At 45.6% G+C, this 26008-nt stretch overlaps 1 protein-coding gene across 2 annotated transcripts in view; it reads left to right on the top strand.

The window, feature by feature from the left end:
• ASTN2 (astrotactin 2) overlaps nucleotides 1-26008 on the top strand; it is a 661578-nt gene that overhangs the window by 533947 nt on the left and 101623 nt on the right. For both annotated transcript variants that reach the window (XM_077468007.1, XM_077468041.1), the window contains 2 exons: nucleotides 6665-6769; nucleotides 8417-8596. In XM_077468007.1, the coding sequence (XP_077324133.1) occupies nucleotides 6665-6769; nucleotides 8417-8596 (285 nt within the window). The remainder of the gene's footprint in view (nucleotides 1-6664; nucleotides 6770-8416; nucleotides 8597-26008) is intronic.

Here is a 26008-nt window from a genome sequence, read left to right as displayed (position 1 = left end):
CGGCTGATGTTTTGGCCACGCGAGATACACTTGAGACATATGTTGCAAATAGCAGCGGTGCGATCTGATGCACTTGTCTCAAAAAAGGCCCACACCAAAGAACTTTTAGAATAACGCGCAGAGGCAGCGCCCTGCACAGGCGGAGCTCTGCGGTATGATTCAGTCGGTGTGCTGCCCCTAAGCTGACCCCTGGAGGGCATCCTGTCTCATTGGAGATGTGCCTCCTCCTCCTCTCTCCTACCAGGCACCCACGTGGAGTCAGTGCCCTCATCATCCCCCTACCTCTTCATCGCTGGAGCAAACCTGGCAGTATGCTGCAGCTTGTGGAACATGACTGCTAGATTGCTGTCCTTCTTCGGCATCCCCTCTCTCTGTGCTCACGCTACTGCCTTCCTCTAGCTGAGTATCATCATCAGAGTCTACAAAACACTGGGCATCCTCCTGGAGCATGTACCCAACACTGTGCTCAAAGAGTTCAGGGGACTCCTCAGGAGGACGTGGTGGGTCTAAGGAAGGAGTCACTGATGATGACATTGAGACGAGGGAAGAGGATGCATTGGCAGCTGCTTTGCTAGTACCCTGAGCCTGGGTGACAGAGGATGAGGAGGATGAAGAGGGCTTGGTCATCCACTCTACCAAGTCTTCGGCATGATGTGGCTCAACATGTCCAGCTGCCGAAAATAAGGACAAGCGTGTACCATGGCCACGTGCTGATCGCGATACACCGCGTCCACGACCAGCACTGTTGTCTCTAGACACAGAGCCTGCTTGCCCTCTTTTATCGGCTCGTGCCTGTCTGCCTCTCCTTGTTGGCCTTCCAGACATGGTAATGGCCTGAAGGGAGATGGGAAAACCAGCAATTGGGTAGTGTATATTGTGCTGGAGGCACACAACACCCACTAACTCCTGCAGATGCCTTTATTATAGAACAACAGGAATTAAAGGGTAGATACCGGTGTATACTGTGCTGTGCTGGAGGCACACAACACCAACTAACTCCTGCAGATGGCAGATGGCTCAATTAGAGAAGAGCAAAATAGGTGGATAAAGGTGTATACTGCACTCAGGGCACACAGACACCACTTAGAAACTCCTGCAGATGGCTGATAGCTCAATTACAGAAGAGCAATATAACTATATAGGTGGATAAAGGTGTATACTGCACTCAGGTCACACAGACAACACACATAAACTCCTGCAGATGGCTCATAGCTCAATTACAGAAGAGCAATATAGCTATATAGGTGGATAAAGGTGTATACTGCACTCAGGTCACACAGACAACACCCAGAAACTCCTGCAGATGGCTGATAGCTAAATTACAGAAGAGCAATAATGCTATATAGGTGGATAAAAGTGTATACTGCATTGAAGGTACACAGAGAACACCCACTAACTCCTGCAGATGCCAACACACTACACAAGGCCGCCCCGCTGGAGGCCTTATATAGTGTGGGGCGTGTACTACACAGCCTGAGCTATGATTGGCCATAGGCATCCTGCCTGTGGCCAATCATGGCTCTCCTCGCTGCCAGCGCTGTGATTGGCCAAGCATGCGGGGTCACAGTGCATGCTTGGCCAATCATGAGCCAGCAATGCACTGCGATGGCACAGTGCATTGTGGGCCGTGAGCGCCACATGAATTTGGCACGAACAGCCCACAGAGTTCTGGCTTCGCCGAATGGGCGACCAGCCGGTGTTCGAGTCGAACATGCGTTCGACTCGAACACCAAGCTCATCCCTAGTCCTGATCCCTGGCACAATATGGAGAAGGAGGTAATGGATGACTTGTCGAGGCTGGACAAGATGGAGGGTGGGGCTCCTGGTGTACCATCCTCCTATGCAGTGACCAACTCCCCTGGTCCTGCTCCGGATCCCTCTCCAGTTCCTGTGGCCACCCCTCCTGTGTCTGTAAGTATTCCTTCTGTATCTGTCTCTGTGTCCCCCCAGCCTACTGTACCCTCTCCTGATGTGTCAGAACCTTCCCAGGTGTCTACCCCTTCTAAGTCTGTCTCAAAGGGAACATCACCCCCACCAGGAGTGGCAGCTTGTACTAAAAAGGTTGCTTCTTCCTCTGTAAAGGAGTCTTCTGTGAAGACTCCAAAGAAAAAAACAAGAGATGATGGCATCTCTGAAGCTGACCTGCAGTACCTGGAGGAGAGAAGGAAGGTTGGGAAGCGGAAGCAGGCAGTGAGGATGGAATGGGATCCAGTGCCTGTCTCCAACCATTATAGGACCTCTGAATGGTATATTTCTTCATCTGGCGCTTCTTCGGAGCGAAGTTCTGATTCTGAAATGGAGTTTGAGGCTGCCTCAAGAAAGAGAGAGGCTTCTGGTGATGAGCAGCAGAGGGGAGCTAAGAAGCAATCCACCCAATAACCAAAATGGTGGTTCCCCCTCTGTTAAAAGTGGTGACAATAAATGTCAGTAAGTCAGTAAGAGCTCATTCTATGGCCTTCTTTTTGTTCAGCCAATTAGGGGCTGAAATTATATTTTTGCAAGAGACTAGGTTCACCTGCTTGGCAGATATTCATATAGCCAAAAGAGAGTGGAGGTATGGTCCATCTTACTGGTCTCTTGCAGTCGAGCCTTACGACGGTGTGGCGGTGTTGTTTAAAACCGGCATGGTAAATGTCCGGCAGGTTATTGAGGTGGAGATTGGGAGATGTATGGTCTTAGACATCCTTGTGAGGGGGCAGGACCTGTGCCTAATTAATGTTTATGGGCCGCACAAAAAGTGGGACAGGAAATGCCTTTTTACAAGGATCAAGTCATTTCTTTTTACATCCCGTCAAGTGGTCTTTGGAGGTGACTTTAATACAGTAACTAGGCCCAAGGACAGGAAGGACTTCAAGGAAAGGCTGGTATATGATAGCGTTTTTTTAAATAGTATGGTTAGGGATGCTGGTCTTGTGGATGTGCACATTAAGCACCTCCCGGATGACACCGGGTTCACATTTCATCGAGGTAGTAGCCAGAGTAGGATAGATCGTTTTTTTTAAGAGAACCTCTGCTTTCTCGCCCCCAGTGGTGCAGGCAGTAGAGTTCTCTGATCACTGTATGCTATCTGTGGTCCTGAATGCTTCAGATGCCCCTCAGAGGGGCAAGGGCATCTGGAGATTGAATTTGACTCTACTCAAGAAAGAACATGTTAGACAATCCTTTCAGGACTTTTGTAGCAGCAAGGCTGAGTGGTGGGAGCTGACCAAAAAGAGTATCGCTGGATTCTTCAGGGGACTAGCCAATAGAAAACAGTTTAATAAATACATGACCTACCAACGTTTACAGAGGAAGCTGGATATTCTTGTCTCGAGAGGAGGAGATCCTGGGGCAACCTCAGAAATGAAACTCCTTCTCAGGAAGTGTCAATATGACTGGCATGCCTCTTTGGTTCTAGAGAGGGACTATGGGAAGTACCACTCGCCTGATCCTTACCAGAACTGCAAACAAGGTGTAGCTGTTAAAACGGTTGTTGGCCTTAAGGATAGTACAGGTTCCTTGACAAAGTCCAGGTCAGGGATCCTTTTATGCTGACCTTCTTGGGAGGAAAGAGCTTGACCGTGACAAGATGGACAGCTTTTTGGACTCTACTGCAGGTCTAAATGGTGGAGATGTTCCATTGATGAATTTGACAGGAGATCACAGTTGAAGAGGTGATGAGGGCAATTGAACAGCTTGCCATCAAAAAGTCACCTGGACCGGATGGCTTGACGGCTGAGTTTTACAAAGCCTTTAGGTCTATTCTGTCCCCACATTTGGTAGAGGTTTTTAATAGTTGCCTTGCTGGGGGGGGGGGGGGGTGCTTTCCCCTTCCATGAGGCACTCGTTGTGATTCTTCTTTCAAAGGGTAGAAAGATTCAAAGAATAGAAAGATACTGGCAAAGATTCTTTTCTGGCGCCTATCATCAGTAGCAGAGTCTTTGCTTTCTCGCCATCAGCACTGTTCGATCCAGGGTAGAAGCACCTTCACATCAGTTTTAGCTGTCCGGGAGGCCTTGGAGCAGTGCAGGGCTGCAGGCTGGGGAAAGTATTTGCTGACATTGGATCAGGCAAAAGCTTTTGATCGTGTTAACCATGAGTACCTGTGGTTGCTCCTTAGTAAGTGCGGTCTGCCGGGTGGTTTTGTCGATTGGTTAAAAGTCTTGTATAAGGGAGCAGAAAGCTTTCCTCTTGTTAATGGTTAGGTTAGGCAGTCCTTTGAGGTTGGCTCCGGGGTGCGCCAAGGTTGTCCCCTGAGTCCCCTGCTCTACGTGTTTGCAATCGACCCCTTCATCAGGAGGCTAGAGAGCAGCATGTTATGTGGGGTGCCAGTGGGGCTCCCGGGTGAGCCGCCTTTGGGGGTTGTTGCCTATGCGGACGATGTGTCGGTGATTATCACTTGGGCAGATGAAGCAGAGGAGGTGGTCTCTCTGACATCACGGTATTCTGAAGCATCAGGCTCCAAGATCAATCAGGAAAAGAGTGACGTTTTTTGGATGGGAAAGGAAGGTGAGGGGTTTGATCTCCCGGACACCTTTCCAGTGCCCCAGGAAAGAATTAAGATTCTAGGCATTGAATTTGGACCCGGCGATTATGGCCTCAAAAACTGGGAAGGCAGACTGGAAATTGCCAATACTAAGGTGGTAAGCTGGTAAGCTGGAAGAGATGGATGTTATCTCTGAGGGAAAGGGTTGATCTGATTAAGACTTACCTGATTCCGATATTCTTGTATGTCAGCTTTGTCTGCATCTTGCCAGTATCTCTCTATGCTAGGGTCAGTAGTGTGTTCTTCCAGATGCTGTGTGGAAACAGACTGAACCCCATCAAGAGTCACCTATCTATCCAGGAGCGTGGGTGGCTTAGGTATGGTCAACCCAGTTCTTTTCTTTTCACTGCTATTTCTCAAATATAACATTGGTAATATGCTTGCACTGGAACCTCCTGGATGAGTAGGCATATTTAGATCTTGGTTTAGGCCTTTTCTACGACTTTGGGAAGAAGGTGGCCAAGTGAAGAATCTCAGGGGTCATCGTGGTCAGCTACCAGCCTATGTTGCTCCGTGCCTGAAGTTACTGCGGCAGTGGCAATTGTCGGCTGAAGATCTCAGATCGGTACAGAGGAAAGTCTTATGAGTTGAGTCTTGAGCGAAGTCTTTCATGACCCATTGGCCTTAAGGGATTGCCCAGGCCCAGTTTTGGGGGTGGGGTTAAGATTGATTAGTTTGGACAGAGTAGACCCTAAATTTAGGGATCTGGCCTGGTTGTGCTTCCGTGGGAGGCTCTATGTTTGGGGCAATTTGAAATTCCGCAGTGGGGTGGATCGTAGCTGTCCTCGAGAGGAGTGTACAGATGAGAGGAGACTATGGACCATTTTCTGCTTCATTGCCCCTTTAACATAGAGGTGTACAAACAGGTGGGTCGGGCCCTTGGTGTTCCTTTCCTCTCCAGCCTGGGTTATGCTGAGTGGGCGTACGGAGCATTCAATACTGGTGGGGTTTTTTGTTTGGACACTTTTTCTAGTTAGCTTAGTAGTCAGTTATTTCACCTGGAACGCACAGTGTCAGGTCTGCATTCGGGCATAAAATCCTTCCTGTTAAAGTGGTGGTGTATGACATTCTGCATGAGGTGGAGAAGATTTGGGTGCTTGAGAGAGACAAGCAGAGTCAGGGGGCTTGGTTGAAGGTGTGGAGGGGGTTCAAGAATCCCTGACTGCCAGGAGTCTCTTTCCCGGGTGTGGCTGTCTGTCTCTTGTCACCCTAGATTTTATAACTTATGATACATTTTTGATAAATGGCTGCGTAGGTGATGGGTTGTGCCTCTTAGGCCCTCTCTGCTGCTTTATGTAAATAGTTTTCTAAAAATGTTTTGGTAATGGACTATGTATATATTGTATATATTCCGAACATGGATGTGTATTCCTTTGTTTTCTGTTGAAGTTTTATACTATGGTTTTTTTTTATACTTTTGTAAAAATTGGTCGCTTGATTCTTTTTTAATAAAAGATCAATAGTGCCCCATCATTGGTGTCAGTGGGAGGAATAGTGCCCCAACACTGATATCAGTGGGGGGAATAGTACCCCATCATTGGTGCCAGAGGGAGGAATAGTGCCCCAACATTGGTGTCAGTGGGAGGAATAGTGCCCCATCATTGGTATCAGTGGGAGGAATAGTGCCCCAATATTGGTGTCAGTGGGAGGAATAGTGCCCCATCATTGGTATCAGTGGAACTAATTATTATTCCCACTGTTGCTGTCGGTGGAAGAAATAGTGCCCCATATCTCTGAGATGAAGAGTGCCCCGGGGGTGGATGAAGGCTAGCAAAGGTTTTGGGACTCAAATTGCCACTTCCTCAGCTTATTCAGCCAGGAGCTATGATGTCATCAAGCCTGGGAGAATTCCATGGAACCTCCATGAGTTCCTCCTGTACCTGAAGACATCATAGCTCCCAGCTGAATATTCTCGTTTTCACCCTGAACTGGAGAAGTGGTAACTTGAGCCACAAAAATGCATTCAATTTAAGCCTCAGTGGGTGGGGCTAAATGCGTCAGTATTGGGTGTGGCTTATGAGGAGTTACAGGCTGAGGCCATTCACATCTCTCTTCACTCAATGAGCTGGTGGAGTGTGGCCACTTCTTGTCTCTATATGACCCCCATTGGTTTACCATTCTCTTTTTATCTTTTCTTAGGTGAAGTTCGGTATAACGAGGCCATGGGGTATCCAGTGGTCCAGCAGTGGAGAGTACGGAGCAACTTGTATAAAGTCAAACTCAACTCCATATCTCTGTCTGCAGGTTCGTTCTTCATTTCTGCTTTATTGTTTCTTTTTAATGCTGAACTCTAGACAGATATACACACAGTATCTCACAAAAGTAAGTACACCCCTCACATTTTTGTAAATATTTTCTTCTATCTTTTCATGTGACAACACTGAAGAAATTACACTTGTCTACAATGTAAAGTAGTGAGTGTACAGCTTGTATAACTGTAAATTTGCCATCCCCTCAAAATAACTCAACACACAGCCATTAATGTCTAAACCACTGGCAACAAACATCAGTACACCCCTAAGTGAAAATGTCCAAATTGGGCCCAAAGTGTCAATATTTTGTGTGGCTGCCATTATTTTCCAGCACTGCCTTAACCCTCTTGGGCATGGAGTTCACCAGAGCTTCACAGTTTGCCACTGGAGTCCTATTCCACTCCTCCATGGTTACAAGGTCTCAGGTGTGAATGGGGAGCAAGTGTGTTAAATTTGGTGCTATCGCTCTTGCTCTCTCATACTGGTCACTGGAAGTTCAATATGGCACCTCATGGCAAATAACTCTCTGAGAACCTGAATAAAAAGAATTGTTGCTCTACATAAAGATGGCCTAGGCTAAAGAAGATTGCCAAGACACTGAAACGGAGCTGCAGCATGGTGGCCAAGACCATAAAGCAGGTTTAACAGGACAGGTTCCACTCAGAACACGCCTCGCCATGGTCGGCCAAAGAAGTTGAGGTCACATGCTCAGCGTCATATTATAGAGGTTGTCTAGAGGTTGTCTTTGGGAAATAGACACATGAGTGCTGCCAGCATTGCTGCAGAGGTTGAAGTGGTGGGGGGCAACTATACAGCAACTTTTGTCCCAGGGGCCAAGTACAACCCAGAGGGCCATGGTGCAGTGACCCCATGCTCCCTCTTCCCTTGCCTCTTCCTAACCCCCATTGCAGGTTGAAGCTCTGCTCCAGGTACTCTTTGCTCACTGGGCGGGTTGGGCTGGACGGTGCCTGCAGCACCGACTTCGGGTTCCTAAACTGACCATCAGTGGCAGCCAGAGACTGCAAGGGGGATCCAGCGTAGCTTAGTCGAGGCTGGCTGGGGGAGGAGAGCTTCCGGTGGGGCACAGAGCGGGCCTCTGCTCAGATGTGACTACACCATCCATGCCGAGGGGGCTGCCTGCACTCTGTCTTCGGTAGGACACCGCTGTGGACTTTTTACTCCTCTTCACTGGAAAGCCTTTAGGCATGTCTGCAGCGGGAGTGTTCCAGTCTTTTTACGGTGTATCAGAGCGTCACGGGGGGCATTTGGCCCCCAAGCCCAGTCTGCCTCTGGTCCCCGTTGGTCCAAAAAAGGGGCGTTCCCCTAAAAAAAAATTGTGAAGACACAAATACTAGAAGAATGAAGGCTGTTTGGGAAGTTAAGGAGGGTGGTGACTCCATCAGGTTCCAGTGGTTTTGGAACGGGATGTCCAACCAGCTCATTTACTGTAAGCATGGTGCTTGTAAACATTTTACCATTAAGGTATGTTGTGATCCTGTACAGTACTGAACCTGTCTGAATTTTGTCCTCAGTGTCTACTTTGATGTTTTTTATGATCATTAATAATCATATGCATGGCTAACAAAATAGTAGAGATCTTGGTAGAGAAGTAACTGCATGCGTATTTTTGTTTTTACAGGATTTGCCAATGTTCTTAAGGTCATAAGTTCTCACAGCAGTCGAGAAGAGTTGCAGAGCATACTCCAAACATACGGCACACATTATATTTCGGAGGCGCTCTACGGTTCGGAACTCACGTGTACCATCCGATTCCCAAGCAAGAAAGTCCAGCAACAACTTTGGCTTCAGTACCAAAAGGGTAGGAAAACTCTTATAAGTCATATAGGCATTTTTTTCCACGCAATTGTCAATTCAAGTAATGCAGTGCCGTATCCCAAAAAATGGCCCGGTCGTTAAGGGGGCAAACCTTCTGAAGCTGAAGTGGTTAAAGCAAACTTTTAGCTAATGGTAACATGGTCCTCTCTCCTTCCTCCCACTTGCACAACCACTTGCCGACCAGTCACATCCCAGTACGTCGCTGGACTTCAAGTGGTTATAGCGGGATGATGCCTGCAGCATCACCAATGGTTGGCTCTCCCGTAAAAGCAATCTTAGTGGCCTGGCTAACTAGCCCCTTAATTGCTTTTACAAGAAGCTGGAGGGGACACCCCAGGGCCTTCCATGCCTTTACTGGGACCGTCCCACCGAGAGTCCCGTTCAACCAGCTGGAACTTCCGCCGGCTGATCAGAGAGCTGAAACAAAGACCAGATAGACTTTGCTGGGCTCTGGGCTATGGTAACCAGGAAGCGATGACCTGACGTTACTTCTGGTTTACTAGGATGTCAAGGAAGCCATTCTTAAAAATTGAAAGCATTTGAACACACCGATCTTTGTGTTTAAATGCTTTTAAGGGCACAGAAGGGATCTGGGATCTTATAGACCCCCGATCTCTCCAAGAAGAGTACCTTTCATATGGCTAACTCTATACACAGTCCATATACACTCCTTCCCTTCCTCCTGCACAATTTTGCTTGCAGATCCTCAGTGGTGTCACCCTAAGAAAAAGTTTGCGGCAATGGCCCTTTACAGGCAGGGAACCCTATACTTTAGAACGATGGGGTGACAACATTAGCACTTTCACTGCACTACCTCCGGTGGTCACTGATCCCAGCACCACCTCTTCAGGCTCTGCCAGCCCACCTGGCTGCATCTGGCCCTTTCACTAGTCCTCTTGACTACATCCCCCAGTCCTCCCAGAGTGCACACTCACCAGCCCACCCAGCTGACTTCTCCTGCAGACCTCCTGGACATGCTTATTGGCGCCCGCTGTCCTCACTCTTGCTCCTGTGCCTCTGGACAGGACTCCTCCATGTGTTGTAAGAGGATCCATCCAGCACCCAAGCCCAAGGTCACCCCCCCCCCGCAGACTAGGGGGTTTGCTTCAAGGGCCACAGACAGATTCCTCAGCACTCCATCTCCAGCCTCCACCTGAACTCCGCTGCCCCTGCTGGGATGAGTATTTAAGAGGTGCCTTCCCCCTGCCAGCCCATTTGCTGGGGATTGGCTGGGGTCCTCCTCAATAACCTCTCTCCCATTATATTGGAAGCTTCTCCAAAGTTCCAAAAAGTAGGGGGAGGTACCAGAGGTGCTGCCTGATGAGTCACCCAGCCTCCCTGAGTCATTTAACCCTGACCCAGATTCAACCCAGCCTGACTCTCAGCCAAGCCAACAATATACCTACCTTAACAAACCTATTTACACTATTCTAAAATGCATCACACAAAGTGAGTACACCCCTCACATTTTTGTAAATCTTTTCTTCTATCTTTTCATGTGACAACACTGAAGAAATTTCACTTGTCTACAATGTAAAGTAGTGAGTGTACAGCTTGTATAACAGTGTAAATTTGCTGTCCCCTGAAAATAACTCAACACACAGCCATTAATGTCTAAACCGCTGTGAAAATATCCAAATTGGGCACAAAGTGTCAATATTTTGTGTGGCCACCATTATTTTCCAGCACTGCCTTAACCCTCTTGGGCATGGAGTTAACCAGAGCTTCACAGGTTCCCACTGGAGTCCTCTTCCACTCCTCCATAACGACATCACGGAGCTGGTGGATGTTAGAGAGCTTGCGCTCCTCGACCTTCCATTTGAGGATGCCCCACAGACGCTCAATAGGGTTTAGGTCTGGAGACATGCTTGGCCAGTCCATCACCTTTAGCCTCAGCTTCGTTAGCAAGGCAGTGGTCGTCTTGGAGGTGTGTTTTGGGGTTGTTATCATGTTGGAATACTGCCTAGTCTCCGTTGGGAGGGGGTGTACTCACTTCTGTGAGATACTGTACATATATAATGTTTGGGGGTTCTAAGTAATTTTCTATCAAAAGATACTGATACTTGCTGACTGCCTAACTGTAAACATATGTAATGATTGTGAGGTTAAATACCGGGTTATGGCTGCAGCTAGATGCCATCATAATCCTGGTATCTTTTTGTTCCTCAGGCTTTCCCATAACAGCAGTGGATTCATTGCAATATCACTTTTAGAAGCAGTGGGAGAGGTGCCTCCCACCACTGTCCAGTGGTTCCCTGTATAATTTAACAGTTAGTTATTATTAGTCAGTTAGTTATTCTTTAGAATTTTTGGATTTTCTTTCTTATTTTCAGAGTTTTGAATTCCCAAATTTACGAATTTTCGAGTTTACGAAATTACAAAATTTTGAAATTTACGAATTTATTAATTTACGAATTGTGATCATAAGGAATAACCCCCCCCCCCCCCAAAAAAAATGAATGAAAGGAAAACTAACAAATTTTTCAGCAGTGCACGTCTATTTTTTACATAGAGATAAGCGATGGCTAGATGTCCACCGCTCATCTCTATGCCCTTGGAGGACTGGAGCAACTTTGACGTCACTTTCGTTTCTCTGGCCATATTTTAATATTTTTTTTGATCTTTTGCTTTTAAGGGCAGAGGAGAGATTTGGGGTCTTTTAGACCCCAGATATCCCCATGAAGAGGACCTGCAATGCTGTATTGTTATCACAAGGGATATTTACATTCCTTATGATGCCAATAAAAGTGATCACATCAAGGGACAGTGTAAGTGTAAAAATTAAAAAATATAAAAACAAGTTTAAAGCGCCCCCGTCCCTGTGTGCTAGTGCAGTAGTGAAAGCATACTTTGGTCGCGCCCACATATGTAAACAATGTTTGCACCACACATATGAGGTATCGCTGCGAATGTCTGAGCGACAGAAATAGTTCTAGTGCTAGACCTCCTCTGTAATTCTAAACTGGTAACCTGGAGAAATTTTTCAAGTGCCGCCTATAGAGATTTTTAAGTACCTTCGTTTGGTGCCATTCCATGAGCATGTGCAATTTTTAAGTGTGACATGTTTGGTATTTACTCGGTGTAACATCTTTTCTTTCATATTATACAAAAAAGTTGGGGTAAATTTTATGTTTTTTTTTGTTTTTTTTTAATTCATTAAAGTATAGATTTTTTTCCAAAAAGATTGCATTTGAAAAAGTGCTGTGCAAAAACAGTGACATAAAAAATTTAAGTAACCGCCATTTTATTCTCTAGGGTCTCTGATATATATATATATATATATATATATATATATATATATATATATATATATATATATATATATAAGATAGATAGAGATATATATATATAATTTTTGGAGGGGTGGGGGGCAGCGGTTCTAAGTGACTAGCAAAAAATACTGATTTTACCTTGTAAGTTACAAATGGCAGAAAAAGGCCCGGTCAGCGAATGGTTATTACACATAAACAAAAAGTGCCGAAAGCAGTCCTGAAAACATGACCTGTTGGGGGTACTTGAGGACTGGAGTTGAGAAACATTGCACTACACCATCCTCAAGAGTTCCTATGGGTTCTTTGAGCTTTAGCTGATTGACCTCCAAACTGATAATTCCGGGGTCCAATGCCACTACACCATACATTCTCCGCCAAAGTTCCACGGAACCCTAGGGTCCCTCAAGAGTTTACTATGGGTTCTTTGAGCTTTGGCTGATTGACCTCTCATCTGATAATTTCGGGTCCAATGCCACTACACCATCTATTCTCCACCAAAGTTCCACGGAACCCTAGGGTTCCTCAAGAGTTTACTATGGGTTCTTTGAGCTTTGGATGATTGACCTCCCATCTGGTAATTCTGATAATTTTGGGGTCCAATGCCACTACACCATCCATTCCCAAACAAGGTTCCATGGTAACTAATGGTTCCTTAAGATGTTACTAGAGCTTCTTTGAGCTTTGGCTGATTGACCTCCCATCTGATAATTTCGGGTCCAATGCCACTACACCATTCATTCTCAACCAAGGTTCCATGGAACCTAAGGGTTCCTTAAGAGGTTACTAGAAGTTCTTTGAGCTTTGGCTGATGGACTGCCCAACTGATAATTCTGGGGTCCAATGCCACTACACCATGCATTCTCATTCAAGGCTCCACGGAACCCTAGGGTTCCTCAAGAGGTTTTTATGGGTTCTTTGAGCTTTGGCCGATTGACCTCCCATCTGATAATTTCGGGTCCAATGCCACTACACCATCCATTCTCAACCAAGGTTCCTGTCAGGGTTGGCTTAGCCCTTCCTCCTCTGGGCTGGCCGCTCAGCTGTCGGCTAATTGCCAGCTCTCTTCTCTCTCCCACAGTTACCAGCTGTTCCTGATGATGCTCGTCTGGCCTGCCTATATATAAGTCTTCCAGCTCATTTCTCCTTTGCCTTCACGTTTGGTCACATCACTAGGAACCATCTCCTGCTGTTGTTTCAAGACTCCTGGCTTCCAACCTGCTTGCAGTTGCTCTTCCTGGATCCCTGACTTCTGGACTGGCTGATTACCCGATCTGGTTTTATGAACTTTGGACTGGCTGACTACCTGCTCTGACTATTGGACTCTGGCTTGCTTGACTACGCTTTTTCCTATTTACCTTTTTATTTTTATAAATAAACTAGTGAGATTTGATTGTACTTCTGTCTCTGTCTGTTTCATGGTTCCTGTCAGTACGTGAAGGCCATGAATTCAGAAGATATAGTCAGTCCACTTGTTGGTAATATTTTTTCCAGATTGGATGAGCAAGATCACCACATGGATCAGTTTGCCTTGGTGTTACAAACGCTCCTGAATCGCACGGCTCACCTGGAATCCCCCACGGTGGCTGCTCCGGTACAACCTGAGTCGCAGGCCGTCCCTGCTGCTGCGCCAGTCTCTATGCAGGCACCCGCCTCGAGTATTACCTCTATAAGAGGTATGTCTGGTTCTGCCCCGCTTCCCCAGCGATTTGGGGGCGATCAGATTCAATGCAGAGAGTTTCTCAATCAGGTTGCGATATACTTCGAAATGCTGCCCCAGGCGTTTCCCACAGACAGAAGCAAAGTAGGTTTCATGATATCTTTGAAAGAAAAATTAGTGAAAAATCGCGCTACTAACTACTAATCAGAAGAAAAAGAGAAGAACAAACGAAAAAATGTGTCTTTGTGCACACATTAATACTGCTGCAGTCCTGCTATATACCCAAAAATATACCTACTCACATGAATTACAAAAAAGAACCGCGCTGTCCTAAGTGTGAACTTAGGTCGTGTATAGTCCCAATAAAAGAATAAATCAGATATTTTATTACCTCAATTCGTGAAATTGTATCCGTAACTAATACCACAGAAAATAAAATCTAATGATAAAAGGATTAATAAGTATATATAAAGTACCGTCTGTAACCACAACTTAATAGGTGTAAATAAGTTTTAGCTGACAGATAATAGTGAACAAAATAATACAGCGCCGGCCGGACGCGAATCCTCCACTCCAATACCCTTTCACCAGTTCGTTCGTTCAGAGGCAATGAATAGCGTGTCACACCGCCCTGAACCTGCCTCTGAACGAACGAACTGGTGAAAGGGTATTGGAGTGGAGGATTCGCGTCCGGCCGGCGCTACCTACTGTGACATGCCCCATTGTGCTTGACTTTTTGTAAGTGCATTTCTTGTTTTTAATATTTTAATAAAACGTTTTTACACTATTTGGAGCTTTTTCCTCCTCTTTATGGCCGACCGGTTATTGTCAAACATTGGAACCTGACTGTTTAACCATTTGACCTATGGGTGGAGCCTATGGATGTCTGAGGAATATATACAGCCTGGTCTGACTTTTAGAGCATATAATCTTAGAACATCTGGTAAGGAGCCATCTTTATCTATGGTGGTGGTGCACGCTCACAGTTGTTGAACTACTGGAATTTCCGAATAAGTTATAATTATACTTTCGACACGTGGTGGTGTTCTTTTTATGGACTGATTTAACCAATTGGACAATTTATGTGATTATTATTAATTTGTTAACAATACTTAATATGTTTCTTTTATATGTATTATTTTGTTCACTATTATCTGTCAGCTAAAACTTATGGGGTATTCATTTACACCTATTAAGTTGTGGTTACAGACGGTACTTTATATATACTTATTAATCCTTTTATCATTAGATTTTATTTTCTGTGGTATTAGTTACGGATACAATTTCACGAATTGAGGTAATAAAATATCTGATTTATTCTTTTATTGGGACTATACACGACCTAAGTTCACACTTAGGACAGCGCGGTTCTTTTTTGTAATTCATGATATCTTTGCTTTCTGAGAGAGCCTTGGCCTGGGCTAACCCTCTATGGGAGATGCAAAAACCTGTTGTCTTGAGTTACCCTTAGTTTGTGGCCTCCTTTAAAAGGATTTTTGACATTCCCACACGCTCCGCTTCTGCTGCCAAGTGCCTCATATTCATCAGAGTACGAGAACTGTTGCCGACTACACCATTGAATTCCGTACTCTGGCAGCAGAGGTTGCTTGGAACAATGAGGCTCTCGTGGCAGATTTTTCTCATGGTTTCTCGGATTCCATCAAGGATGAGCTAGCAGCCCGAGATATACCCAATGAGCTGGAGAGCTTGATCTCGTTTGCCATCCTCATTGACTCCAGACTCAGAGAAAGACTTTCTCTTAAGGAGCGCTTGCGGAAGCCTCCTGTACGTTTGCCTCCGAGCTTTGTAGTCCCACCCATGCCTCGCTCACCTCCCATGCCTCCTGGTACCGAGTTGGTCAGTGAAGATGAACCCATGCACCTGGGCTTCACGCGTCTCTCTGCGGATGAGAGAGCCTTTAGGAGGAGGGAGAGATTGTGCCTTTATTGTGGCCAGACAGATCACTTTTTGAAGTCTTGTCCTACCCGTCCAGGGAACGCCGGAACCTTGAGGTCCTGTCATGGACAAACCTTAGGTGGCGATGTTTCCTCCCCAGTTATCCAGAAGGATAAGCCCCTGGTTTTGGTCACCCTTTCTTGGGCTGAGTCGTCCATCGAGATACAGGCTCTAATCGACTCTGGGGCTGCAGGCCTGTTCATTGATGCTGCATTTGTTTCGCAGCACTCGATTCCGCTGCAGCTGCGTGACACTCCACTTGCCATTGAGGCTCTTGACGGGAGACCTTTACAGCCTGCCATTGTGACTCATGAGACGGTTCCGTTGTCCATGGCCGTAGGGGCTCTTCACCATGAGATAATCCAATTCCAAGTTATTTCCTCACCCAGATTTCCGCTGGTTATTGGTTATCCTTGGTTACAGAGGCACAACCCCACTTTTGATTGGCTCCATGCTGAGGTTCTCTCCTGGTCACCACAATGCAGGGAGACATGCTTCCAAGGTCCTGTGCACTGCCTTTTCTCCCCTCCCTGCCGGAGGAGTACCGTGATTTTGGCAATGTCTTTGATAAAGGTCAAGCCGGTAGTTTGCCTCCACACCGCCCTTATGATTGCTCAATTGACCTTCAACCTGGTGCCATACCTTCTCGTGGCCGGGTTTACCCTTTGTTGGTCTTGGAGGATAAGGCCATGGAGGAGTATGTTGCTGACGCGCTTTGTTGCTGACGTGAGGTTTCATCCGCAAATCCTCGTCTCCTGTTTGTGCTGGTTTCTTCTTTGTGAAAAAGAAGAGCGTGAACTGAGACCTTGTATAGATTATAAGGGTCTCAATCGTGTCACGATTAAGAATGCCTACCTGATTCCATTGATTACTGAGTTATTTGAGCGCCTCAAGGGAGCAACGGTTTTCACTAAGCTTGACCTGAGAGGGGCATACAATCTTGTGCGCATTAAGGAGGGCAACGGGTGGAAGACTGCGTTTAATACCAGAACAGGCCATTATGAATACCTGATAATGCCTTTTGGCCTTTGTAACACCCCGGCAGTTTTCCAGGAATTTATTAACAATGTCCTCCGAGATTTGTTGCAGTTGTGTGTGGTGGTTTATCTCGATGATATCCTCATATTTTCCAAGTCTCTGGAGAGCCACCACACAGATGTCTGTCGTGTACTTCAGAAACTAAGAGAGAACACTCTCTATTGTAAACTGGAGAAGTGCGAGTTCCATTGTGAACAGGTTACATTCCTGGGCTATGTAATTTCCACTGCTGGTTTTTCAATGGACCCAGAGAAACTTTCGGCAGTCCTACAGTGGCCCCGACCCGTGGGTTTACGTCCTCTGCAGCGTTTCCTGGGCTTTGCCAATTACTATCGGAAGTTTATTCGTAACTTCTCTTCTCTGGTCAAGCCTCTGACTGATATGACCAGAGAGGATGGTAACCCACAGAGTTGGTCTCCGGAGTCCATTAAGGCATTTGAGACTCTCAAGGCTGCCTTTGTTTCTGGTCCTGTGTTGGCACATCCTGATCCTACATTGCCTTTTATCCTAGAAGTTGATGCTTCTAAGACTGGAGTTGGCGCCCTTCTGTCTCAACGTCCTAACTCTGAGAGCGCTATGCATCCGTGTGGCTACTTATCCAAGAAATTGTCACCTGCTGAGTGCAATTATGAGATTGGTGACAGAGAGCTGTTGGCGATCATTTTAGCCCTGAAAGAATGGAGACATCTCCTTGAAGGTACCACTGTGCCCGTTCTTATTCTTACTGACCATAAGAATCTTACATTCTTGTCTGAGGCTAAGCGACTCTCTCCCAGAAGGGCACGATGGGCTCCTTTCTTGTCGAGCTTTAATTACATCGTCTCATTCTTACCCGGTACTAAGAATGTAAGGGCTGATGCCTTGCCACGACAAATTTCCTCCACTTCCAAGTCGGAGTCCGTTTTCGGTTCCTATGATTCCTCCTGATCGTATCTTAGCTACGGTTCGCACCAGTCTTACTTCTCCTTTGGGTGACAAAATTCTTGCTGCTCAGGTCCATGCTCCTCCTGATAAACCTTGTGACCGCTGCTTTGTCCCAGAGAGTCTCCATACTGCAGTGCTCCAGACTTATCATTCTCCCAAGGCAGCTGGCAATCCTGGGAAGAATCAACTAATTTGGGCCATTTCCCAACAATTCTGGTGGCCTAGTCTACGGGCTGATGTTACTGCTTTCGTAGCTGCCTGTCCCGTGTGTGCTCAGAGTAAGACTCCACAACACCTTCCAGTGGGCCTCCTACAACCCATACCCAATGGAGAGAGGCCCTGGACTCACCTGTCTATGGATTTCATTGTGGAATTGCCCAACTCCCAAGGCAACACTGTTATCCTTATGGTGGTTGACCGGTTCTCAAAGATGTGTTATTGTATTCCACTTAAGAAGTTGCCCACCTCTAAGGAACTGGCTTCCATTTTTGCTCGGGAGATCTTTCGCTTACATGGGCTACCCAAGGTGATTGTCTCGGATAAGGGCAGTCAGTTTGTCTCCCGGTTCTGGCAAGCCTTTTGTGCACACTTGGGAATCCAGCTTGCGTTCTCTTCTGCGTATCACCCGCAGTCTAATGGGACCGCAGAACGAGCCAATGAGTCCTTGGAGCAATTCCTACGTTGCTATATTTCTGACCATCATAACAACTGGTCTGTCCTATTACCTTGGGCAGTTTGCTCACAACAGTGCCTTGAATTCTGCCTCCCGATTGTCTCCATTTATGGTGAATTATGGTTTCTAACCTTCCATGTTGCCTGACTCGTTTGTTCCGCAGAGTATTCCTGCGTTAGAGGAGCATCTCCGTGGTCTTCGTTCCACTTGGGTACAAGTCCAGGAGGCTTTGTGTCATGCTAATGACAGGTACAGACTCCATGCTGACTGCAGACGCCTGCCAGCGCCTTCCTACCAGGTTGGGGACAGGGTCTGGCTGTCATCTCACAACCTCCGGCTTCGTGTTCGCTCACTAAAGTTTGCACCTCGGTTTAGTGGGCCTTTCCGTATCCTTCGCAGGATTAACCCAGTAGCTTATGCGTTGGAACTTCCTCCTAGTATGCGCATCTCAAATGTGTTTCATTTCTCCTTATTGAAACCGTTGGTCTGTAACCGATTTACCACCTCGGTGCCACGTCCTCACCCTATTCAGGTTGAGAACCATGAGGAGTATGAGGTACAATCCATTGTTGACTCCCATAGGTTCCGTGAGTGCATACAGTTCCTGGTGCATTGGAAGGGGTACGGTCCGGAGGAACGCTCCTGGGTTTCATCCTCTGACGTACATGCCCCTGTCCTCCTCCGCGAGTTCCATAGACGATTTCCCCTCAAGCCCGGTGGCCCTCCGAGGGAGAGGGGTCATTGGGGGGGGGGGGGGTACTGTCAGGGCTGGCTTAGCCCTTCCTCCTCTGGGCTGGCCGCTCAGCTGTCGGCTAATTGCCAGCTCTCTTCTCTCTCCCACAGTTACCAGCTGTTCCTGATGATGCTCATCTGGCCTGCCTATATATAAGTCTTCCAGCTCATTTCTCCTTTGCCTTCACGTTTGGTCACATCACTAGGAACCATCTCCTGCTGTTGTTTCAAGACTCCTGGCTTAAAAACCTGCTTGCAGTTGCTCTTCCTGGATCCCTGACTTCTGGACTGGCTGATTACCCGATCTGGTTTTATGAACTTTGGACTGGCTGACTACCCGATCTGGCTATTGGACTCAGGCTTGCTTGACTACGCTTTTTCCTATTTAACTTTTTATTTTTATTAATAAACTAGTGAGATTTGATTGTACTTCTGTTTCTGTCTGTTTCATGTTCCTGTCAGTTCCATGGAACCTAAGGGTTCCTAAATAGGTTACTAGGGGTTGTTTGAGCTTTGGCTGATTGACCTTCCATCTGATAAATTCCAGGTCCAAAGGCCCCTCAAAATATTGAAAAGTCATTTTTTTCTAGGCAAGAATGACATCAGAGTTCTGTGGTGATGAACATCGCTTAGCGTGATGATGTCCCGATGTACCGCTCCGCCCATGAAATGCTAATATGTGGTGCATAAATGGCTAGCATATTATAGCATAAACCTCCCAGCAACTTATTTACTGCAGTGACCAAATGCTGTAGCAAAGATATCTGATTTTGTAAGATCAATTATTTTATCTGCATTACCTGGTTCCATTCAGGGACATCAAATTATTGGAAAACTCCTCTATTTCTATTGTCTGCCCCTTATGATAGTCTTACTACATTTTCCCCTGGAATGTGGTTCTGGGGAGGTTGCCTACCCAACAAAGGTTGTTTTTGAAGACTGCCAAGCAGAGCCATCAATCAATACACTCTGCTTGCCTATTGCAATGGCTGTGTAACCTGACCATGTGAGCTGCCAATCGTCCTGTACTCATTCACTTGATTGGTTGTTTGTTTCTTTTCTTGTTTTTTTTTTTACTGCCCCCTGAATTTTGCACATTTCTCCTGCTTAAAAATAGACTAATGGATTATGGCTCCCATTCCAATTAAAGTTTTAGTGCTGCTGTCTGTGATATGTCTTTAGTTGTAGACAATTAAAACATAATACAAGTAATTAAGGCACTCAAGGGATTTACGGTCACTACTCAATAATGAAGATGCTTTGAATCAATCAGCACTAATGCAGGCATATTACAAAAATGACATCCTTTCCAATGTGACCTCCTTTACCCTCTTGCACAAAAGCCGGCTCCAGCTCTCTTTATCTTTAATGTCTGCTTGCAGGGAAAGCCCTGACCTTATGATGAGCTACACAAACTGGTGTTTGTAAGATGGAGCCGCAGGAACAAAAAACCTTGATGAAGGAGGTATTCATCTGCGCTCAAATCCTTTTTGTCATAGAACAAACAAGAAGGCCACCACACAATGGCCGATCTAACCAACTCCCTGACTGTGTAATATGTAAATACCCCTTTGGTTGACCTCCAGGACTTTCAATTAAATTATCCTAGGAACAGCAAGAGATACAAAGGCCCAAATCCACCATGTGCTGTCAATTTTTTTATTGCAGTCAACCAAAACATAATCATTTGCTCTACACTTTGGAATTCCTATTGTTGATACTGTACAGACCAAAGACAACTACAGTACTGAACTTCCAGAACCCTAGAGTCAATCATGCAAATGTAAATGACAAACACATCAGGGCCTGCTTAGAGCAGACGGTAGTCACATGTCTCTTTTTTCCTTTTTAAGTATTCAAAGCTTTATTGTTCTCCCTGGCAATCGTTCTTCTGAAGACACAGTGTCTCCATAGGATTTGCATCTTGCAAACTTAGACCTTTGGTAAATAGCACAGCCAATTGCCCGGGTTGCTGAGCTTTTCATCGCTTCTGTAAGCTCAGCTAGTGAAAAAAGTCTGTCAGCATTGTACGCTTGGGGTGGGCAGCCCCGTCTGCCAGCGTAATAAAACTAGGGGTGGGGAGCGCCACATAGAAGCCCGGGTTGCCCAATATCGGTGTCAAAGGGCCTGGCACTGAAGAGATTCCCCATCTCCACACCTCCATATTCCAAAGCTTCAAAAAAGCTTGGGTTAGGTACAGTATAAGAATGACTGTCTTGGTGGGCAATGTTGGTTATACACCCATGGATATAAGGGAGGCCAGAAGTAGATCAACCATGTTTTTTGTTTTATGAAGACACAGTTTTTGAGTTTACTGTGGAAAAACCAATCTAGTAACCGGGTCAGTATTGTAGCCCTATAATACAATTCCATATGTGGCACCCCTGTCCATCCTTTAAATTTACACTTTACCAGTACTGTACTTTATAGCATATACGGGTTGACGAATTTGGCCAAAGATATCACAATAATGCCTTGCGTAATTACTGGAAAGAGCTCAGTAACGTGTCTCATTCTATCACGTTTTCCAAAAGTAAGCACAATTAGGCATCATCCACTACACCATCCATTCTGAACCAAGGTTCCGTGGGTAATAGAAATGGTGCATGACAGGTCCTCTTTATGGAGAGATGTGGGATCTATAAGACTCCACATCTCTCCTCCAGGCTGGAAAGCAACAGATCCAAAAAAAAAAAATCTGATGCTTTTCTAGCCGAGATCTCAGCTTTGTTTACTTGTGCGGCCCGGACGTGATGTCATAACGTCGTGCCCGGGCCTTCAAGGATCATAGAGATTGCTGGGGGCCATTTGTCCCTTGCAAATCTCTAAGCCTCTCTTCTGGTTTTGACCGATTTGTTCTCCGGGTCCCCGATTGCATGGGAGAGCCCAGAGAAGCACCGGAGGGGGGCAGGAGACATCCCTTCCTGTCACTGCTAAGAACGATTAAGTGGCTGAACAGCCACTATGATCATTCTTATTGTGCTCAGAATCCTTGGCTCTAAAAAACGATATCTGGATGATACCTGTAGCTTCAGGCATTATTCAAATATCTTCACTGAAAGCCAAGGAGGTCATATGACGGCCTGCAGTATGGAAGTGGTTAAGGGGGACATTCTTTCATTCTGGGCTGAAAATTAAAATAGCACAAATAGGGATCATCCACTACACCAATGTTTCTCAACTCCAGTCCTCTAGTACCCCCAACAGGTCATGTTTTCAGGCTTTCCATTATTTTGCACAGGTGATTTGATCCGTTTTACTGCCTTAGTAATTACCGCAGCCGTCTCATCTGAGGGAAATCCTGAAAACTAGAGTTGAAAAACATTGCACTACACCATCCATTCTCAACCATAGTTCTATGGAACGCTAGGGTTTCTCAAGAGGTTACAAGAGTTTCTTTGAGCTTTGGATGATTGACATCCAAACTAATAATTCTGGGGTCCAATCCCACTACATCATCCAGTCTCTGCCAAGGTTCCATGGAACCCTAGGGTTCCTCAAGAGATTAATATGGGTTCTTAGAGCTTTGGCTGATTGACCTCCATTCTGATAATTCCAGGTTCAATGCCACTACACCATCCATTCTCAACCTAGCTTCCATGGAACGTAAGGGTTCCCTAAGAGGTTACTAGAGGTTCTTTGAGCTTTGGCTGATTGACTTCCCATCGGATAATTCCGGGCTCAATGCCACTACACCATCCATTCTCAACCACGGTTCCATGGAACATTAGGGTTTCTCAAGAGGTTACAAGAGGTTCTTTGAGCTTTGGCTGACTGACCTCCAAACTGATAATTCTGGAGTCCAATGCCACTACATCATCAAATCTCAGCCAAGGTTCCATGGAACCCTAGGGTTCCTCAAGAGGTTCCTATGGGTTCTTTGAGCTCTGGCTGATTGACCTCCCATCTGATAATTCCAGGTCCAATGCCACTACACCATCCATTCTTAACCAAGGTTCCTCAAGAGGTTACTAGAGGTTCTTTGAGCTTTGGCTGATTGACTTCCCATCTGATAAATTCCAGGTCCAATGACACTTGGCAGAGCCAGCAACATGACATCAATGATCTTTTTTTAGCAGTCTGGAAGGATCATATGCTGACCACCAATTTAAGGGGGACATTCTTCCCTGACCGCCAATGCAAGGGGCATGTTTCCCACTGACCCCCTGAGACCTGAAAGATATTGCAAAGGTTCTTCTGGGGCAAAATTTTGAGAAAGGCTGCACTACATTATAAGTATGGTTTTCCTATTTTATGTTTTCCTTTAAATAGTCATGGCTCGGGTCTTTGTGTAGCTATGTTTTTTAAATTCAATATATTAGTAATTTTAAAGTCAATATGAAGCTTTATACATACAACAAATTCAATTTTGTCACTATAAACCTAATAAACCGTGTTATAATGGAAATCTATAGTAGCAGTGCCAAGTTCCTATCATGTTTTGTTTTAATGAAATGAGTGGATACCTCTTTATGTTGCTCCTTATTGATGGCAAAATTCAATCAAAGCTTTGTTTTATAATGTTTGCAGTAGCCCTGTACATTATATTACTGAAAGTGTCCTCATAACTGAATGACGATATAAGCTCCCCAGGGTGCAATATACTGGCATCATGATTTGTTTTGTCTTGTATATCCCATACAGCAGCTATGGAGAATGGCTTTTCATGTTCTTTCCTTCATAGAAATTAGAGATTGCTGTTATATCATATTGAAAAAAATACATTCGTTGAAGTAATGCCTTTTATATTTGTTATGAAATCAGATTGCACAGCCAGTAAAGAACATCAATGTAAAAGAAAATGAACAGCAGGGCGCTGAGGTCAGTATCAAATAAAAAAACACTTTATTAAAAATAAGCAGCACACTTACATTGAAGTTAGTATGAAACAGCATTCATAGGGAACACCTGAAACCAAGCAGCTGCGATCAAGTGTGAGGCTTTAGTTATCACTAAGCAAACAGAAGCTGAGGATGACAGGGAGCCATCCACATCAAAGTATGGATATTAGCGACAGCGTTCTAGGCTTCACATGAGGATGACAGCTGTCGAAATGCCTGGTGGATGTTGGGAGAGGGAGTGTGCATTTGAGAAAGAGGGCAAAGTCCCTGAGAACATGTCATGCACACACCCTCTCCTGACATCCCCCAGGCATTTTGACAGCTGTCATCCTTGTGTGCAGCCTTGAACTCCTCCACTAATATCCATACTTTGAGCTGGCTGGCTCCCTGTCATCCTTGGCTTCTGTTTGCTCAGTGATGCCTACAGCCTGACACTGATTACAGCTGCTTGGTTTTAGGTGTTCCCTATCAATGCTGTTTCATGCTAACTTCAATGTAAGTGTACTGCTTATTTTAATAAAGTGTTTTTTTTATTTGATACTGACCTCAGTGCCCTGCTGTTCGTTTTCTTCTACATTGAGGTGATCCTACCCAGATCTTCTGCGGGAGCTGCAGAGGTTCCAGTCTCGGTCCCTTCTCCTGTTTAGCCATCCATCCATCCAGTTGCCTCATCCATTCCTCTAACCTGTTGATGGGCTACAGATACAGATGATGTTCCAATGGGCCAAGGGACTTTGCACTTCTCCTTTGGAGGAGCTCTTTGGATCCAGTAAAAAGAACATGGCTTTTTTAGTTATTGTGTGCTTGTGCCTTAAAAATGTTAAAAAGGCTCTGGCAGCTTGCTGGAGAGCCAGACTGCTTCTCTCACAGAGACGGTGGGCTGTTTGAGGAGGGGGTATCAGACTGCTGGAGACCTGGACCAGACCTGCGGGAGACGTGGTCTGGCTCTCCAATGTGCTGCCAGCAACCTTTTGCATTTCTTATAGAAAGCACATAATAAAAATAATAAAAAAGTATAAGAAGAAATATGTCAGTTGGTTAACTGCTTTGATTAGGAAGGTGACTAATTTTTTTAAAGCAGTTTTTTTCAATCAAAGTTCCATGGAACATAGGAGTTCCTCCAGATGTTGCTAGGGGTCTCGTAAGCAGTGGTGGATGGCATGGAGCCAGTTGAGCCTCTTCTCTTTTCTCTTAGGTAAATTATTACCGACACCAATGATCTCCTTAGCTACCAGTTTATAAGTGGATATCTGTCCTAGTAACCACCAAGTAGTGGAGTCCTTTTCCACTGCCTGTCAAAGAGAGAGGGGCACTTCTCTTCATTGACCACCAATGTGTGAGAGTCCTTCTGCTCACTGATCTTCACAGTAAATGGGCTTCTCTCTTACTGACCACTGATGTAAGGGGGCTTTCCACAATGACCTCTGATGGCTTCTCTGTGGAGCTGCGGATAACACTCAGGTGACACCTGCCAGAGGGGTGACGCCATCAAGTAGGAAGGTATATCTGACCACGCACGATGGTTTCATCCCCGTTGAATTTCAAGCAAGTTTGGGGTGCGCACTGTGACTGTACGCTGCCAGCCCGAAAACTAGCCTGCCCAGCACCCTGAAGGGCACTGTGTGACAGCACTGAAAGCTTAAAATTGGCGCCTGAGCAGGAAGGGTTTGAGACTGCCCGGTAGGCAAGTGGCTAAACTATCTTCTATTTTTCTATATATCTCATATTTTGTCCCACCAACCAAAATACTGTACATACAGGAAACAAGGGACAACCAAAGCCTTTGCTTTTACCGAGACCTTGCTGTAAAGCATCATATATTTATATAGGATGACAAAAAGTTCCCACCTTCCACCGAGGACTTCTGATTGGCTCTGAATGGTCAGACCAACAATTAATATAAAACTGATCCTATGTAAAGACAAAAACCCAAGTAGCTTTAGGCAAGTTCATCCCTCTTATTAAAAAAAAAAAAGCCCTTCGCAGCTAAAACATGCTTGGTTCTTATTTCTAAAACAATTCCTATTTGTTGCACATCTCTAAAAGAGTAATATGGAAATAATCTCTCCATATTAAAACGTGTTAAAGAAAACATAATATTTGGATGTGCCAATTATTACTTAAGGAAGGGGGTCTTCAAACTTCCCATGGCTTTTTTTTTCTCAGAGAATAGGTGCAGAACCTCCTCCCTTCCAAGTCACCCCTTGCAGTGCTGGGACAAGGCCATTTGGTGCCCAGGGCGAAGATGGCAAACTACGCCCCTCCCCCACCCCCGTTTTTTTTACGAAAGAATCACTGTAGT

Source organism: Lithobates pipiens, unplaced genomic scaffold (assembly GCF_037356315.1).
Source record: "Lithobates pipiens isolate NorthernLeopardFrog02 unplaced genomic scaffold, aLitPip1_a1.2 Scaffold_1, whole genome shotgun sequence".
NCBI lineage: Eukaryota > Metazoa > Chordata > Amphibia > Anura > Ranidae > Lithobates > Lithobates pipiens.
This window is presented reverse-complemented; position numbering and strand designations above follow the sequence as displayed.